Below are 19,165 nucleotides of genomic sequence, written 5' to 3'. Positions count from 1 at the left end.
AGGAGAATTTGGTGTCTTTCTGGTCAGTAATGGAAGCAATCGTCCCTACCGTCATAAAATAAGAGCACCTGGCTCTGCCCATTCACAACGACTCGATTCTATGTCCAAACATCACATGCCAGCAGATGTGGTCACCATCATAGGTACTCAAGATATTATGTCTGGAGAGGTGGATAGATAGGACTAAGGGAATAATCTTGTTTGATTTGGTAATGGAATCAATAGCTTGCCCAAACAATACCCTAGCTTTATTGCGAGCCAAAAATATTGATAAATTTCCCTTCCATAGGGATTGTTGTGGCATGAACTCATTTTTGCCTTTCCTCACCCCCGCCCTACCTTGTAACGGAGACTAATGGGTTGAAGGCGGTGAGGCATGGTTAGAGTGTAGGTTCGAATCCTGCTACCTTTCTTGTGGATCATCCTGAAACCACAGGATGATGGGAATAACAAAGCATAAATTTTGAAATGAGCACGTCAATATATGAATTGTTTCATTATTCGTTATTTCCGGGTCTTTTCGTTGCATTCACTTACAACAAGAAAGAACCACCAGTGTTTGGTGTAGAACCTGCATTTTGGTGCATTCTTCTTTCTTTCCTTGGTCTTCCGTTCCGTCATATTCCTAATAACTTATCCAATGACAACGAATTAACCGCAAATGCACCTTTCTTTTATCAAATCTCAGGGACATGGTCTAATCATGAGGGTAGTATTTTATCATGGTGTCGGATCCTAAGTTTTTATGGATTCCTTCTTTGTTACCGGGGTCGACCCCAAAGCCATAATGTCTCAAAACGAGGAGGCCATAGAGAAAGTCTTTTTTATTCCTTTGTCTCAAACTTCGTGAAGAACTCCATTCTATCTCTCCCTAGTTACGAACAAAAAACTGGGGCTACGACCCAGTTGTACACTCCCTTCGTTCTACGAACCCTTGTTGATTCTGAACTTCGTTCGCGAAGGCGCCGGACTTTTGACGGGCCAGCCCTTTTTTATGCGCTGTTTTCCCAAAGAAGCTTTGCTCCTCTGGGTTCTAGGCGCTTCCGTGGTTCGCGAGAAGGAAAAAGGACTCATCCTTTGTTGCATCTGGCGCGAGATGATAAAGAGAGAGCTTCGTCTATCGATGAACAGCGGATTGACGAAGCTCTTGGCATTGCTTTGTTTTTCTCTCCTTTCCTATCGGCGAGTTCCGACCTTTTTGCTCGAAATTTCTTCGTTCGTACCGAACCGCTTGCAGAATCAAATCCTGTTCCACAAGATCCTATATCAGCTATACATCCTCATTGCATTTATGCCGGAGACGTCGCCAGTGCTATGGGCTTTGGCTTATGTAGATCAAAAATGATGAATGGGATTGTGGCACTCCACTCGCCGCCAATGCGGAAGGATGACGCCGAAAAGAATGGAAGGCTCTTTCGCTCTGCTGCATGCGTCGGATCCCATAGAACAAGCAAGCTCTTTACCCTAAAATTAAAACATATGGGCGCAAAAGGCTATCCTGCTCTATTTTTACGTAGCAATAGAAGCCTGCTTATGTTGCTTCGGCGGCGTTTCGCCTTCTCTTCGCTCTGGACAGGAGCGCTAGTGGACACGGGGAGGGAGCAGGCGAAGCGTGTCGTTCGTAATGGAAAGAAAGAGACCACTACTTCGCTTCTTTGTTGGATCGTCGGCGCGAACACAGTGGTCTCTGACCAGGACCAGGAACCAATTCGAATTTTGATCTTGACATGTCGGTGGTTTTTAACTGTAGGCATTTTGCCAGGAAGTTGGTGGGCTCATCATGAATTAGGTCAGGGTGGCTGGTGGTTTCGTGATCCCGTGGAAAATGCTTCTTTTATGCCTCGGGTATTAGCTTCAGCTCGTATTCATTCAGTAATTCTACCCCTTCTTCATTCTTGGACCTCGTTTCTGAATATTGTGACTCTTCCATGTTGTGTCTCAGGAACCTCTTCAATACGGTCCGGATTGCTAGCTCCCGTTCATAATTTTGCTATAGATGATACAAGAGGAATCTTTTTATGGTGGTTCTTCCTTCTAATGACTGGCATATCTATGATTATTTTCTCCCAGATGAAGCAGCAGGCATCGGTCCGTAGAACCTATAAAAAAGAGATGGTTGTGGCGCGAAGTACTCTTGTGCACCTACGTCACTCGGCTCGCGCACAACCCCGCCCCGTTATGTTATAGAAGAATTGAGCTTCTTGTTGGGCTGGTTATTCAGAGCCAGCAATTGGCTGTCGGATTTCGTCCCGCAACTAGAATAAGATCGCTTCGGGGGTCACTGTGATGTGGCTGAATGTAGAGCAGCCCGCCCTTATATCCTTTGATCAGTAGATTATTTAGAACTTGGGAAGATGTTCAAGGTAGCTTCCTTCTAATCCACTGCACTAGATGCGCATGTAGTCATAGTAGTCGGCCCACAATGCCTCTGTTCTATACTAAAATACTATTTCGTATGAATGGGGAATTAAGTCGCTCTTTGATCTGCAGAATAAGGCCTACGAGCTCTCTCTTTTTATGGCAAAGATCTCTCCACACCAAGGAACCAAATCACAATGGATCGAACAACTGGAAATGATAACAGAATGCATAGGTCATTAGAAGGAGTTCAAATAAGCGGAGAAATATAGTATACCACTTTACTTCTTTCGTCTATGAGGAATAAATAAAATTGAAGAACCCGCGGATATGTGCAAAACTTTCATTCTTGTTAGCCAGAAAATGGCACGTGGTAAAGACAAGATATACTTTGACCAGACGTGCTCGGAATCTTTTTGTCGATTTGGGGGAAGTTCTCGTACCTTCACCTCTACAATTCGGTAAAGCGGCTTCGCCTCCTCGCTTTTGTTCAATTATAAATAAATAACCACTTTAATGGAGATTTATAGCATCATTCAAGTAAATACAGATTAAGATCGTAAAAACATAAGCTTGTAATATAGCTACACCTAATTCCAGACCGGTTATAAAGGACCAAGATCCCCTATAAAAAACAAAATATCATTCATACATAGCATAGTCCAAGCGAACCCACTTAAAATATTTACTAAACTATGATCGGCCATCATATTAGCAAATAAACATATTCCTAAGCTTAACGCGTGAAAACAATAAGAAATTAGCTCAAGGAGTACTAAAAAAGGTGCTAACGGCAGTGGGACTCCTGCGGGTAATAAGAAGCTTAAAAAATGAAGCCCATTTCTTTGAAATCCTACTATAGTAATGCCAATAAAAAAGGAAAATGAGAGACCTAAAGTAATGAGAAAATGACTTGTAACTGTGAAGCTATAAGGTATCATACCCTGAAGATTACAAAATAACAAAAAAGTAAAAGTGACCAAGATGCAAGGGAAAAACTTTTGTTTAACATTTCCGGAAAGACCCCCTATTTGTTCGTTTACCAGGTTAAGCACGAAATCATAAATAAGCTCTACCAAGGATTGCCAAGAATTTGGTACTAAGTTTCCTCCTCCTTTTTTTGTAAGAAAATGAATCAGAAGTAGGACCAAACTGAGAGTTAGCAGCATAAATAAAGATGAATTTGTGAATGAGAAATACAAGTTTCCTATCTTCATAGGAATCAATGGGAGAATGGACAATTGCTCAAGTGGGCTGTTGAGCGTAATCGTAAGAAACACTTTTCATTTCATCCCTGTAGTTCCGCTTCTTGCTCTAAAAATTAGGAAAGACTTGTCGAAAATCGCCAGTTGGCTTGGTCCGACCAAGAAAGGCATGTGACTCTTTGGGCATTGCTTGGGTCGAGTGAAGTAAAGACTGGCTACCTATAATATAAAGATCCCTCACTGCACACTTTAGATATAATGAAAACCTTTAGTTTAGGATTCATTCAGGCTAGATAAAAAAAAGAACATAGCCTTCGTATGATCCCTTTCTAGTACCCTATCTTGAGCAGGAAAGTGTTCAGTAGGAAAAGACTGGAAGAAATGGGATTCGAACCCATGCATGATGCAATCTTCTTGTATGTCGATTTAGCAAAGCAATGCCTTAAGCCCTTGTGCTATCCCCCCATGATCAGATCAGATAGCCCTTTGGGCAACCAACCCATTTCGCTCTATCATTTCTTCTTTCTTTCCTGGTCTACTCAAAAACTATTTAGGAAGGGCTACCGTTATATACGCAATTAATAAAGGATGCCGAATCATCCACCGAATCCTATGTTTCATCCTAGTTTATTTGATGTGTATACCTGTTTTTCAGTTGGCCTCATGTATATCTAGGCCAATGTGTCTTAGTGGGCTTAGTATGTGCTTAGTTTCGGTTAATCCTTAGGCTCTTTTTGATTACGTAGAAACTTGGATTATTTTTAGCCTTTGTAATCGTAATCTAATTTCAATAATTTTTTCCATAGGTTAGTTTCTTTATTTTAGAGCTCGGGGAGTGTCTTGAGTTCTTTGTTTGGTTTCCTGGGGTGGGGTATGCCCCTTCATTTATGTTTACTTCGGGGGTTCTCCTCCATCGGTCAATGTATTCTTACTTACCGAAAAGAAAGACTAGTTAGGTACCGTAGGTAGAGCATATTCCAACACTTCGGATAACCACTTGACATTGGCACCTTGGCCAGGTAGATCCGTCCCACTCTCGGGACCTCACCTCTTCTTTTTTGGAGTACGGGATGACTCGGATGGGCAGATAAAACAGAGCCTGTCAGTTACACCTTTAGGGGCTGCCACATATATCTTTAGTTTATGTTGTAGCATCGGTTATTGCTCTGGTTACGAATGACCCAATCTATCTATGGCAACCACCCCTACTTTTAGTAGATGGAGATGCGCACCTAAGAAAGCGCGGAATAGACCTACGTGTCGGACAGTGCCGGGGCAGAGATAGGGACCATGAAAGCATGGGATTCAATCGAACCTTTTCGGACAATTCCTAACGCAGAAGAGGGATGCTAATAAGTCGACATCTCAAGCATGGCTTCAATAGCGAAAGAAGTTCTTTCTAATTTGAATCAAGAAAGACAATGAATTTACGAGATCTTGATCCGTTCAGTGCCTTCACTTGTGAACAACAGGGACCCATTCTGTTGATTGCTTCTCTGCCCCAGCTCTAACAAACTGGTTTTTCTTTCTCACAGAATTAGGGAAATCATTAGATTCTTCTTCCTTCTTTCGGTAACATATACCGAGATAGGCTGAAAAATCCCCCTTCGATAGACAGGTGGCAACTTGACCTCTAAGTAAGGACAGGAACGCCCGTGCCCAATCAAACACCACAATCATGAAAAGCACTTGAACCGAGACCTAAAGCTGAACCGCTGAAGGAACCTCTTTCCGTTGTTAAAGCAAGTACGCTTTTCAAGCTTTTTCCTTACTCTTACTAAAGCAGGCACACGCAAAACTCTCTATTTGGCTTTTCACTGAAACCAATACTTCTAAACATAAGGTAGGTGCTTTCACGAATCACTAAATGGGGGATCAAAATCTTTGCGCAGTAGAGGCGGAGGACGAAGCGAATGTAGAGGACACAGCATATCCAGGGAAGGAAGATGGACTGGACTCACTCTCATTCATGGCATGGGCAAAAGCAGCCCTAATGACTTTCAGTGAAGATATGATTATACGGCGAAGTTAGTCACAAAGTCTATGTTCGTATGCTTTCACTCTAAGCCGACCATCCAAAAAGGATGTGCACAATTGATCATTGACCGCAGTCTTCTCTTTTCTCTCCCAATGTGGAGAGCTTTTTTCGGTTTTTTTCTCTTCAGCACAGCACTCAATGATGATGCATGGCGTCATTACTGAATCCTTTCATTGACCTTTCTTTTATATAACGAAAAAAGCCCTCCTCTCGGTGATGTGGGTGAGAAACCCAAATTAGAAAAGCTCAGCAAGCCAATGGCTCAACAGTTCTCACCACCCTCCTCTGGCGCAAACACCGTTTGCTGCGCTGCGCTCATCACGAGAAGTCGGGGAAGTCTCTTGGGTGGACTTCAAGCGCGATGATAGTCAGTCTGAAGTTTTCTACTATGCCATCTTTATTAGTTCAAAGACCGGGCTTGGGGGTTGGTCTTAGTGGTCAATGAAAATGTACTAGTGTGTTGTCTTAACATGCAGAAATTTTATTAGACTGCTAGCTTTACCAGCGGTAGGAGGGTGAAAAGACGGTGCATGAGCGAAGTAGGATCCTCTTTTTTTGTATCCCATCGACGATATTCTTTGGTTTTGGTACATAACAATTTGCATAAGCAAAGTCGAATATTTGTTACAAATCTAGATCATGCACTCTCATCTCTAGTCTCTAGCTATCATCTTAGTATATTAGTCAAGCTATATCTTGTACTTTCTTGGGCCTAACTAAGAAAAGAGAACAAGAAAAGCAAAAGCAAATACGACTTTCAGCCAAGCTGCTTCATTCAAGTCTAGGACTTAGGCAAGACTTATAAATCGAGCAGTTATAAAGCAGTTTAATCGCATTTATCGTCTCTCACTTAGCTCTGATCTGGTGTCGTCGCTCACAGTCCAAGAAGAGTAGTCCTTTCATTGGCTAGCGGGATTACGCTTAATGGGATAGACCGATCATCGCTTCCTTCCTCTACTAGTTCTGGAGTCAAGCCAGCAAAGAAGTAGACTCCTTCCTTTTTCATTGGCTAGCATCATAGGGATATTCGACGTTTAATGAGATAGTCTAGTTCTAGACTAAAGCTAGCAAAAAACAAGACTGGGGTCGATAGGGGCATTACTAGTAATTGCTAAGGTTGTTTATTAGGTATTTTCCACACTCCTCTCCAGTCTCTTTCCAGCCTTTGTGATTTCATATATTATTCCCGTATGCCATATCTCTTATTCAATCTTGCTATACGTCCAAGCTCGGTAGTTGGAAGCAGAACTGAGACTGGATGTGACTGAAGGAAAAGGGAGATAGGTGTGATAGGAGGGCATGATTAAACAGGTAAGCGAAGGCTCTCTCTCTCGCTCTGTGGTCTTGTGTGAACTCCTTTCCGCCCATTATTGATCTTCACTCTAAGTGAGCAGGTCAAAGCAGTTGAGGTGATAGCAATAGTAAGCAGGGAAGCAGAAGCAAAAGGTCTTCAAAGAACTTTTGTGTAATAAAGCTTCTTGGTCTCATTTCATTGGTCTCTAAGGCAAAGTCTCGCTTAATCGTTCATCGATCTTTTTCTATAAGGCCTCGGGCCCCACGAATTCCGATTTCTGTTTTTGTTTGTATTAAAGTGTTGGTAGCTTCTAGCCTCGAGCTGGAAAGTCTCATCGGCGGGGGTACTATAGATATATCATAACTCTCTAATTGAGACTCAATCTATACAATCATTCAATCAGTATGTGCAATATACCGGTCTTTGCGATATGCTCTTTCAAATAGATCACAGATCTTCCCGCTTAGCTGCACTGCTCTCTGAGCTCTTTTGTCCGCTATCACTTCCTCTAGTACTAGCTCTGATCTCTCTTCAGCAGTTGTAGTACGATTCTTTAATTCATCTCCTGCCCTTTATAGTCGTAATCGCTAGAAACTCTATATCATTGGCAATTGGCATTGGCGTAATATTTTTTCTCCTGTCGGAAGGGGGTCCTGTCGAAAGCAAGAAAAGGCATTGCAAATGGCGTGCCCTTACTCTAATTCTAAATAAAGCTCTTTTGCGCTCTTGGTCAGGCCTGTAACAAGTATCTAAAAAATCTTTTCTTTTCGGCCTATGGTTCAGTCAAAGCAATGACTTGAGTGAGTAAGGAAGTAGGACCTTTTTACCCCGGCTGTGAGTTATTACTGACCCCTCTCTGTCTCTCCCCCGCACTGTGAATGAAGTGAGTAATTCGTTGGTGCTTGCCCTTCAGTAAGTAGTTCGGATGGCTGGATACATGCTACGTTCTGCCACGCTTGCCTGACCGCGAGAAGCCTTAGGGTAAAATAATCTTGAACAACAATTTGAGAGCATCTTTGGAATTGAAAGAAGGGGCTAACCTGACTTTCACTTTCATAAAAAGAGAAAATTGGACTTGCACTTTAAGAAATGGAATTGCGATGAGCCAGAAGTTAGAATCTCGCCTAACCACCTGTCTCCATCTCCCGTAGTTCCCCCCAGAAACATCCGTTTGCCTACTTCTACTCTGGCCGGGGGTAACAGTCTTTTTGAGAACCAAGTGGCCCTTGAGGAAGACCTTCAGAAAACCCGTCTAACTCGGGGAAAGGAATTCAAGCCCATAAAATGAGTCAAGTCTATGATAGGTACCAATAGTCTTTATGGCGCTCTTACCCCTTATGCAAAGCACCAATGACTTCGGTCTTCTGAAAGGGGCTTAAGGCATATCATCAAAGAAAGAATCCCGAGGAAGGGGGTGAAGCTGAGGTTAGAAACGGTTTCTCCCGCTGTTGCTAGTTCTTTCGTTGTTGGTAGTTCCTCAGGTCGGGTTGTTTATTTTGCAGAACTTTTCGTATGCGCCTATTGGAAGATTTGGGCTACCTCCTCTCTTTCCGATCTCATTTAGATAATAAGCCAATCCGGTTTATTAGATAGTGAGTGGGTAAGAGAGGTGCTTGGTCTGACTCCAAATGTGGGCCTAGAAGCATTAGCCGAGTCTCTGAATATTCCCGAGGGTTCTCAGGATAAAGACAGCCTTAAGGTGCTAACGGAGCTTCTACGGTCTCAGTCCATGAAGGTGCTTGCTTTATTGGTTGGCAGCTTGGTTATAGTCGTTATGAAGAATGAAGGAGCGATGAAGGAGCTCACTTCCACGACATGGGAAAGGATCATGGGATAAGGAAAATAAAGAAAAGGTGCAAGGTGAGGAGATATCGAGAGGTAGAATAGGTGAAATGAGTTCAAAGGAATTAGTTAAGACACGCTTCTTTAGCACAGGCCACGGAGTGAAGTTGGAAGGTTCAATGAACTACGCGAAGGGGAAATCTTGGGCACTATTGTTGTCTATATACAAGTGGCGTAGGCGAAGCTGTGGCGACTCGTTGAGTAGACAGCGAGCTCCGCTTGAACAGAAAGCAGCAAGCTGCAAGCACTACTCCAAAAGCAGTGAGCTCCGCAACAAAAGCGAAGTGAGCCGCGGTAGCCTATTAAGTTTTTCAGCTGCATCGTACCGTACTATGGGAGGGGTCCGTACCTCCTTTAGATAGAGCCCCCCTGCTCCTAATGTAGAGCTAGAACTACTGCTACCGTGGAATCCGCGGTCACACATAAGTATCTCGCCTTCCAAAAAAAGCGGCTGCTAATTAGCACTAATGCTAATGGGGACCATCGATCAAGAAGGACTTCGGAGACTGCAATCGAATTGATCAAAAAAGAGAAATAGGGCCAACTCTTCTAGTTGTGCCTCTAACCTTACTACGCTACCCTGATAAAAGGTCAAATTCAGCAGGACTGCAGGCACGAAATGCCGATCAAATCCGTTAAAGGAAGCCTAATCGAAACGGGAAAACAAGAAGATCTGACTGAGTTGATTATGGACCGGATCTCGAAAGGCGAGAGGCTTTCATAAAGACGTATGAGAAACGGAGGGTCGAGAGAGGCTTATTGCACGATCCACCCAACCGCTAATAAATGCTGCATAAGATAAGAGAGTGGGAGGCCGGCCCCCGCCCATCTGGAGGTGCACACCCATTTATGAACATATACAAAGGGCTAAAGAGAGAAGTCCATGGAGAACTACCAAATCCAATGACTTTGATTTGTTCGTACCATTCTGTCATCGATCACTGCTGGGTCGGTTGGTGAGTCATCCAAAAAAAGCATCGAGAAAGGTCAAGCATATATGTTTTATGAAATGATCAGCGGTTTCATTTATGCTATGCCCTGCATCGTGTTCGTCTGTGTTTATTGAGCTTTCAACGCCATGCGCTTTGCTTCGCTTTATAAAAGAGAGAGAGCCTTGTCTTGAGAGTGAAAAGAAAGGGCAAGCGATAGAAAGGATAGTCCCTCGTGCGTTCGCGAGAACTACTAGAAAATGGTGAGATCATTAGATCATTAGTGAAAGAAGGACCAACGACGATCCTATCCTAAAGGAGAATAAGGAGTAGGAGGAGTCAGTTTTCTTTAGAGATCGAGGAATCAATCTCCCAATTATGCCATTCGGAAGAAGTCTTCTACAGAGGGAAAGCCTGTTACGAGTAAGTGGAGAGGAAAGATCTCCAGAGATTCTTATCTCATTCCATTCCAGTGGCTTAACCAGTAACCAATGGCGAAAACTAAAAAATCCATGGTTTCCCGGTAGAACCCTATTTCGCCCAAGTTGTTTCAGAACCGGAAAAAAGAAGCGGTTTTTCGCACAGCTTGCGCATAGTGCAGGTCCCACTTGTATATCGTATTTAGCCGAAGAAGCATCAGACAGGTTGGAGTTCTTACCTTCTTGGGATTCCATGGACCAATATATGCTTTTATTATATGGGCAATACCGATCTACTTTAGTAGATCATAAGGATGTAGAAAAAGCTTCTCATTTTGATGAATTGGAAACATCTCTTTTCCATTTCTATTTACCCAGTTCATATCTTTGTTTCATGTGTTCCCCGGAGGAATTCGATCTCTTCAATCTCGGGATACCACCTAAATAACTATAACTGCGGCCAGAGAGTCAAATAGGTCGGGAAGAAAGAGTCTGAGGTTGGGTTGGACGACATACATCTTGGTTGGTCCTACCACCACTGGGGATTGGACATATATAGAATCTTTCTTCTAAAAAAGTCTTATTATATATATATATATATATATATATATATATATATATATATATATATATATATATATATATATATAATTTTATATTCTTATTTATTTAAATAGCTGCAAGACCACAAAACGGAGTGAAAAAAACCGAAAGCCCTTCTTTTAAGTTCCTCCCAGATACATGGCTTACATACCCGGCTCAACATTCTTGGAAAACAATCGAATCGAGGGTCCGGAGGAGAATTGGCCATTCAATCTTGTGAACTAATCGAGACCGAAATTGGAGAAAGAGATATGAATGGAAAGGAATAACCAATCGATGAAAGAACATGAAACCATTATGTTTCAATAGAGGTGCGAGAAAGGGTTGGGGCAATGAAGTAGGGGAAGTGGTTGGATTTTGCGAGCTGTTCCCACCACTGCTGGATGTGATTCCAAGAGCCGAACGAGAATGAATACCACACAGAAAAGTCAAGACCAGGCTCCCTAATGGAATGTTTAACCGATCCATTCCGGATCGACCGAATTCGTACGGAAGTTGTAACATGGGAAAACCACGGAAAACACGACTTATTTGAATAACCCGGTGACCTACCAATTGTAGAAGTAGGATTTTTGGCAAGCAATAAGCACTTAAATAATACAATTCAAGTGTACCATCTTCTTTCTCATTTCGAGGAAAAGGTGCGGAAGGAAAAGGAAACAACGGAGGGATCCGAATCAGACCTAAATGGGAATGACATGAAAAGTCTTTTTCAAAACCTTGCATTAAGGGCGTTACGACGATATATGAGAGGAATGGAGAAAAACTCGTGATTGGTGTGGAGGGGAAGGTTTGTTTATAATATAGTTCAAGAAAGAGTCGTCTCATTTCCTTACTTCTTCGTTCTTTCTAATTCATTCACTTCAAGACTGGTTCTGAACGCCGCGTAACATCATCTTCAACCAACCTCCATCGTACCGGTGCGACCACTAAAGAATTGCTTATACACTAAACAGCTGCTTATATACGCTTACTAAAAGACTGACTTTTATTCATATTCAATTCATTAGGCCAGCGTGAAACTAAGAAAGATAGATGTGCCTAAGGCGTAAGCAAACTGTGCACGCTAAGAGAAGAGGAGAGATGTTCGCAATGACTACCACAAGAAAGCCGCCCCCTCTCTCTAAAAGGGCCAGTCACTTCGTTCGTACCTTCTTGGCTTAGGCTTGCAACTTCACTTATTTTATGGCCTTGCTGCCTTTTTATAGCAGAAGCTAAGCTCTTGAAAAGTGCGCTAAGAAAGGTTGCTTCTGTCGGCCTTTATGTGCAACAGTCCAGCAGTAGCGGAAGATAGGGTTACCGTACATACAAGAGTCTTCCAGTTCTTACGGAAGCTCTTTCTTACCAATCAAGTAGTACAACAGCTGTCTCTTATCTTATAGCCCGGCGCGGCGGGTCGCCTTTTTAATTCAGTAGATAGAAGAAAGTATTAGATAACGAGTAGGTAAGTGAGTCCTCGCTGACCTGAGCGATTTCGATCACCTAGCAGACCTTTTCTTTGGTAGGTAACATCGCCAAAGCGTATCATCAGATTTGACTATGAAGGAAGGAACTCGGCAGAAGATCGGTCTGCAAGAAAGGCCTACTTATCCACGGGTTCATTGACAAAACCGCCGTAGGAATGGAGACCTTTCAATAGAGCGGAGGCGAACTGATCAACGAGAAAAAGGCCCTACTCACTACAAAGGAATACACCACAAGATCGAACTGCACTCATGCCTCTCCCGCATCAAGTTGACCGCCAGACTGGAGCTTCGTAACATGTTGACGAAGACCTCCGAACTGAGGGTTCGGTCAGTACAAGAGACTACTTTGTCTCCTCGGAAGAAGAATAGCCCCGCTCTCTAGCCGACTGATCCCGTTGATCAAACTGGGAGGGAACGTGTCACATTAGAGGTGAACGATCAGAGGTGTCCTCTAATCACTACGATGAGCTGGTCCCTCTTTTAGTAGACTCAGCTATGAATATTCATGAAAAAATGAATGCCTCTTTCACAGCTAACCCCATTTTCTTAATGCCGAGACTTTCTCTTTCGTCGATCCCCGAACTTGTGGTCCTCCTTTGAGTTTGGGTTCAATTGGATGAATCTGTCAAGTCAAGGTCAACGTACATAGCAGCAAGGATGGTGCATCGCCTCTTTCTCGTTCTCGTTCGGGAGCCAAAACGAACACGCCTGCTACCTACTGTACTGGACCTTCGACCAGGCATTCTACCTTTGTCAAACCGGAACCAATACCACTGCATTGCGCTCGAACAGTTGAGCGGCCGCCGGCCCTTCCGTGCACAGATATAGATTCATTCTTCGTACCTGGTCCAGCCTCACAACCCTTCGCGGGTTGGTAAGAAATCAGTCTTGTTTGGTAAGACAGAATTTTACAAAGAAAAGAGAGTGCTCGCCCCGGCCAACAAAGACCGTAATTACATAGATAACTGCTCCTCCCCTTCTCCGTCTTTAAGGCTTTAAGGCGAACCGTATGGCGGCTGGAAATAAAGACGACCTCACCTTCTCGTAGATGGTGTCAGTGAGAGCCATTTTAGTACCCCCCCACCCCCCCCCCCGGTTGACCTTTTTTTGTAGATAGAATCTTCAATGAGTGGAAACAAGCAACCTTACTAAGATAAGAAAGGTGCTTGTTGAGTAAGGCCGGCTTTCTTCGAATGCTTGAGCGCTTCTTTCTCATATCGATCATTCAATATCCTTGACTTTTCAATAAGGGGCGCGTTAGCTAGGCCGTTTTCTTGCAGGAGTGCTAGCTTGCGCCCTTACGTTTTCTTCGCTTGCTCTGCAGTACGAGCCTCATACAAATCCGCGCCCCTTTAATATGATGAAGAGGGGCCACCCTCTTTTCTTTTCCGCACCAATCCTTATTTACTACTACATCTTTTTTGGGGTGTATAGCTCAGTTGGTAGAGCATTGGGCTTTTAACCTAATGGTCGCAGGTTCAAGTCCTGCTATACCCAAACCTAACTTGCACTATACTATGAGTAAGGATGCGTAGTAGCGCAAAGAGCACTCTTTGGCCTTTAGATTAGAGGCGCTTCGCCGTCTTTGATTAGATGGAAACATCTATCTAAAGTGTACAGTGAAGGAGAAGAGTAAATAGTAGGGGAAAGAAGAAAATGGCACATTGACATTCATCTTCCTCTCGAAGGGCTTTGAGAAGAGGGGCAACAGTTAAGATACCGAGACCGTGTCTATGGGGTCTTAGTAAGAATCTGTTGCAAGCAAATGCATGTAAGGGAGGAATGCCTGCATTAAGATTTAAAACTTGTCGTCTACTTGAAGGAAATGTTTGGAACAGGAAACTTACAATAATACAACGCCGCATTCTTCGAAGATTGAGGAACAAGACGAGATCTATTAAGAGAATGATTTATTCTCGAAAAAATCTGAATAGTTACATCCAATTACAAACTACACGAAAGTTGCCCCTTGATTTGAATTTTATCTTTGTTATCAGTACCTTTTTTTTTTCATTAGCTTTGGCGTTCCGGTTGCCTTTAGCGCCGGAGAGAGTCTTTCAGCCGTACCTTCCCATTCGGATTGGTTTACCTTTACCGAGGATATGCTGGAAGACTCAGCGAATTCCGGGCCTAGTAGTAGTACCTCAGCGGTAAATCAACCGCTTCCGGGGGAACAAGCTACGCCTCCCGCTCTTCCAGGAGCTCGGACTCCGCCCTACACCCCCTACCCCTATGGCCCAGAGGAAGTGATAGGAGGGGATTCGGTCCGCTCTATAGAGGGTCGCCTCCTGTCGGGCAAAACAGAGCCTTCGTCGCTAGATATATATCTAGCCCGGATCAACGCCGAGGACCTATTCGAGGTCAAGGTGGATATCATCTGGGAGATTGCGGGCCTGCATCCAAGTGGCGATTGGCTGGGGCGTGGGGCTCGAGCCCTCGATAATCCGAGGGGGAAGGAGTCCTTGGGGGAGCTCCTTCAAATGCGTAGAGACCTACGGGCTAGGAATTTGAAATCCGAGACCTTCGGCCTATTAAAGGAGAAGGTTTTCCTTAGGGATACCCCCCCCCCCCTCAGAAGGCTCTTCCGTATAGTCCCGCGATCCACAAACGGATGCATGGGACTATGCCTTCCTAGCCGCGTGCAGCCTACCTGCAGGAGACCGTAACGTCAGTCACTAAGTACTCCATACATGGGAAATGAAAGCAGAATTCGTTCGGATCCTCCCACATGTTCAATCTTTTTTAGCGGTTTCCCCAGAGATCTTTATCATTAATGAAACCTTCATTTTGCTTATTCATGGAGTTGTATTTAGTACGTCTAAGAAATTTGATTATCCACCGTTAGTCAGTAATGTGGGTTGGCTTGGATTACTTAGTGTTGCGCGCCTACGAGGGCAGCGCGCTTTGGGATGCGGAGGAGCTATTATCGCCCAATTCCCTAACCTAATGCGGCACCGGGTTCGGACCGCAGGGAACCGTAGCATGGGGGCTTAGAATCCTTTTGTTGCCGTAAGGCTGGCTAATCGTACGCAGCAGGCTCGAAGACCCCTGGTTCTGAAAGGCACATGAGTCTGAATGCTATGTTGAATGTGCGACCTACACTAGGTAGGTACCTGTGCAGGTGAGGCGTCGGTCGGTCCTAGAAACGGCGGCAGCGGGGTGAGGAGTTCACGACCGAACGTCCTGCAACCTAGGGATCACCATGCAGCTCTTTCGCTCTCTAGGGATCGGGGGGGCATAGCACAATTCTTCTTGGAGGAGGGTTGGTTTTCCCGGGTGACTGATCCTGCCATAATGTAATCCTACCTATACTATAGCACCGACACCCGAAGTAGAGCATACATACGACGATCTTCATGCGTGAATAGCGGGGAGGAAAGAAAGGGCGGTAGATGATAATGAGAAAAGGCGTCGCGTCTGGGCGGGCGGAATGGATGAGCGAAAGGTGTCATGCCATGGAGTGGGTAATATCCCGAGTCTCATGTAAGACAACTAAATGCACCTCGAGGTGCTGCCGAGGAACTGAGGGACCTTCTCGAGCACAGGATAGGTAATTGAGAGATAGAGCTAGCCTATTCGTTATGGGGAATCAATGCTCCGGGCCGAATAGAGCTTACCTACGGCACCTAGGTTTCTCCGGCGCATATTAGCTTAGCTGCGCTTAATAGGCCGGTTTGCCTTCCTCTCTGGCAGCCTCCTTACCTTACCCCCGCTACACTCTCACTCCAAGCTACGCCTGTTGAGCAAGATGCATTGTGATTTCCTCTTCTGTGGACGCACCTATGACCCGGGACGGGAAGAGAAAGACTTTTTTCTACGGCGAGCTTTCTCTAGTAAAGCCAAAGACGCCCCAAGACAAGTTCCAACTGTTGGGAAGGGGACATGATCAATAGAACCTGGCTGGATCCGGGCTGGGAGAGGGGCGCCCATTCCTAACCACTTTCAAAAAGGTTCGCTCATTCTGGAGGGAGCATCCCCACTTAGTGATCGGTCCGCTAGTTCACGCAAATCCGAAGAAGTTATCACGGACGAGCCACATGCAGGGAAACTTGCACGTGTGGTTCTGGCCGGGCTTTCCTGAGGTATCTAATAACCTTGCTTCTGCTCGCCGCTGGCGCACCTCTCCTAACTATTGCCCATTTATTCTGGAATAATCTTTTTAGGAGGGACAATTTTACATATTTCTGTCAAATCCTTCTATTATTAAGTACGGCTGGTACCATTTCGATGTGTTTCGATTCTTCCGAACAAGAGAGGTTTGATGCTTCTGAATCCATTGTATTAAGTCCACTTCCTACTCGCAGTATGCTCTTTATGATCTCGGCTTATGATTCAATTGCCATGTATTTAGCTATTGAGCCTCAAAGTTTATGTTTTTATGTGATCGCAGCATCAAAAAGAAAGTCTGAATTTTCCACGGAAGCCGGCTCGAAATATTTGATCTTAGGTGCATTTTCCTCAGGAATCTTATTGTTTGGGTACGACCGGACAACTACCGATATTTATTAATATCTTTTCTTAGAATGTTGTTGTTAAATATATATCTATCTATATCGTAAACTATCGGATCGAGTATTACTTAGATGTGAAACTTGCGGACCTCATTGGTTGTGATATTGATCTTACGGGGGGAACGAAATCAAAGAATATATAGACTGACTTGTAGAGACCCTCTATGTAGTTGTCTATCTAGGGTGATCGATCTACATCTTTCCCCATAGCCCTGGGTCTGTATCTCGATCTCCTATGTGTGAAATCTAAGGGACTTGTTCCTATGGAGATTCCCCTTGGTCTAATTCCACGCCTTATGACGAAAGGGGAGTCGGCGTGGCGTAAAGTGCAGATTGGGGGGAGTAGATAAAAATTCCCTTCTGGGGTATTCCGAAGGTGTAACCTAGGCAACAAAAAAGGGGCCCGATACTTCAGATGTCATCATCGACCCTTTAACCCAATAGGGGCCCGATAAAAATTCCCTTCTTTAAGTCTTCCCTTCTTTAAGTCTTCTCTTTAAGTCCAAAAAAAGGAGGAGGAAACGTAGTACCAAATGCTTGGAAATCCTTGGTAGAGCTTATTCATGATTTCGTGCTTAACCTGGTAAACGAACAAATAGGGGGTCTTTCCGGAAATGTTAAACAAAAGTTTTTCCCTTGCATCTTGGTCACTTTTACTTTTTTGTTATTTTGTAATCTTCAGGGTATGATACCTTATAGCTTCACAGTTACAAGTCATTTTCTCATTACTTTAGGTCTCTCATTTTCCATTTTTATTGGCATTACTATAGTAGGATTTCAAAGAAATGGGCTTCATTTTTTAAGCTTCTTATTACCCGTAGGAGTCCCACTACCATTAGCACCTTTTTTTAGTACTCCTTGAGCTAATTTCTTATTGTTTTCGCGCATTAAGCTTAGGAATACGTTTATTTGCTAATATGATGACCGGTCATAGTTTAGTAAAGATTTTAAGTGGGTTCGCTTGGACTATGCTATGTATGAATGATATTTTGTTTTTTATAGGGGATCTTGGTCCTTTATTTATAGATCTTGGTCCTTTATTTATAGTTCTTGCATTAACCGGCTGGGCGTACGAGTTCCACGATGAAACCCTAATATTTAGGGTTAGGGTGGTATATAAGTGTCCTTATGAGCTCAATACCCTCTATCCTTCCAGCTTCCATAGTTTTGAGCCGTTTTCCCCAAACACTAGCCTCTCTTTTGTGTGTGTGAGCTAAAAGTGTGCCTCTTGGGTAATTGAAGAAGAAGTTAGTGCATCAAAGGAGTCAAGGAAGGAATCAAGCTTGTAGATCTGGAGTTATCACCATCTTGGGAAGCTTTAGAAGGTATAAAGCTTCTACCTTTATGCTTGGATTGGTTAGATCTTTTTTTAGTTACTTTATGGTATTCTTCTTGTCCCAAGAGTCCCAATATTGCGCATGCTTTGTTTTGGTCGAGTTAAGTTGTCCTTTCAGACCCTAGGATGGCTCCTAAGGCATAAAAATGAGGTCCCTTGAGCTAGTTTGGTCCCTAGTTCTATGTAGGAAGTCTTAATGGATTAAGACCATGTATTAAGCCCTTTTTAGTCGACCAAAGTCTTAAAGTTTGAGACTTTATGGTTTTAGAGCACATTTGAGTAGTGGATCTGAAATTTGGGCTTAAGTGCTTAAGCCATTAAGCACTTATCATGATTTTGGTTACGCCCCGCGTAAGGCTGCATACGCCCCGCGTTCGGAGTCAACCACCCCATAAGTGGTCAATACGAGGGGTACGCCCCGCATACGTTCCCTGTTGGGCTTCGGACTTTGGGCTTCGGATATTGGGCCATCTGTTGGGCTTTGATACTTGGGCCCTAATGGTTTATCTGGATGGGTGTGTCTTGGGCTAAGTAAAGGATCGGACCTTTGGATAAGGCCCAATAAGGATTTGGGCCCAATTTGGAAAATTAGGCCAAGTGTGGGCTTGAAATGGTTTGGACCTTTGGATCAAGATTTGGGTTTTGGCTTGCATTGGGTTGTAATGGACCGTCTGGATTTTATGGTTTGGGCTTTTATCTTGCTGGATCTTCTTGAGTGAAGGCCATTAGGACCAATTTAGAAAATTAGGCCATAATTGGACTTAAGGAGTTTTTTTGATTTTGGACCTTTTGTCATTTAGTTTGGGCCTTGGTTTTGCGCCAAGCTTGAGGAAGGGTAAAAAGGTCTTTTACCCTGAATTGGATTCATAGTATGAGTCAGTGGTTATATATTGATGGATTGTCATTTTGGAATCTGTTAGCGCGTGTGTGATAGCGGACCTAAAGTCAGAGAGTATTCAGGGAATCAGCTTTGTTGGGGTGTTGTCTTGATGATGGTGGTTTGGGATCTGGCAGTCAGCAGTCAGGGATGATGTTATGTTTAGTGATATGTTAGATCTGTATCCTGGTTATAGGATGATGCTATGTTTAGTGATCTGTTAGATCGGTATCCTAGTATATAGGATGATGCTATGATTAGTGATATGTAGGTCTGTATGACTGTCT

General features: G+C 43.8%; 1 protein-coding gene, 1 non-coding gene and 1 pseudogene across 2 annotated transcripts; 2 read left to right on the top strand and 1 right to left on the bottom strand.

Annotated features, from left to right (window-relative positions):
• Window positions 1-1,070: 1,070 nt before the first annotated feature.
• LOC145108028 (uncharacterized) lies at window positions 1,071-1,289 on the bottom strand (annotated as a pseudogene).
• Window positions 1,290-9,433: 8,144 nt separating this feature from the next.
• On the top strand, window positions 9,434-10,600 carry LOC145168732 (putative mitochondrial protein ymf1). The gene has a single exon (XM_079087456.1). The coding sequence runs from the start codon at window positions 10,045-10,047 to the stop codon at window positions 10,531-10,533; it is 489 nt and encodes a 162-aa protein (XP_078943582.1). The 5' UTR covers window positions 9,434-10,044; the 3' UTR covers window positions 10,534-10,600.
• A 2,978-nt stretch (window positions 10,601-13,578) lies between these two features.
• On the top strand, window positions 13,579-13,651 carry TRNAK-UUU (transfer RNA lysine (anticodon UUU)). The gene has a single exon. It is a non-coding gene; the product is annotated as a tRNA-Lys (tRNA).
• The last annotated feature ends 5,514 nt before the right edge of the window (window positions 13,652-19,165 follow it).

Source organism: Lactuca virosa, chromosome 4, assembly GCF_052849685.1.
Source record: "Lactuca virosa cultivar CGN04683 chromosome 4, Lactuca_virosa_CGN04683_v6, whole genome shotgun sequence".
NCBI lineage: Eukaryota > Viridiplantae > Streptophyta > Magnoliopsida > Asterales > Asteraceae > Lactuca > Lactuca virosa.
Note: the sequence above shows the minus strand (reverse complement) of the source record. Positions and strands in the feature narration are given on the sequence as shown.

Bases quoted from the DNA above. Each gene is read 5' to 3' on its own strand.
- LOC145168732 (XM_079087456.1), top strand. From the start codon at position 10,045: ATGCCATTCGGAAGAAGTCTTCTACAGAGGGAAAGCCTGTTACGAGTA.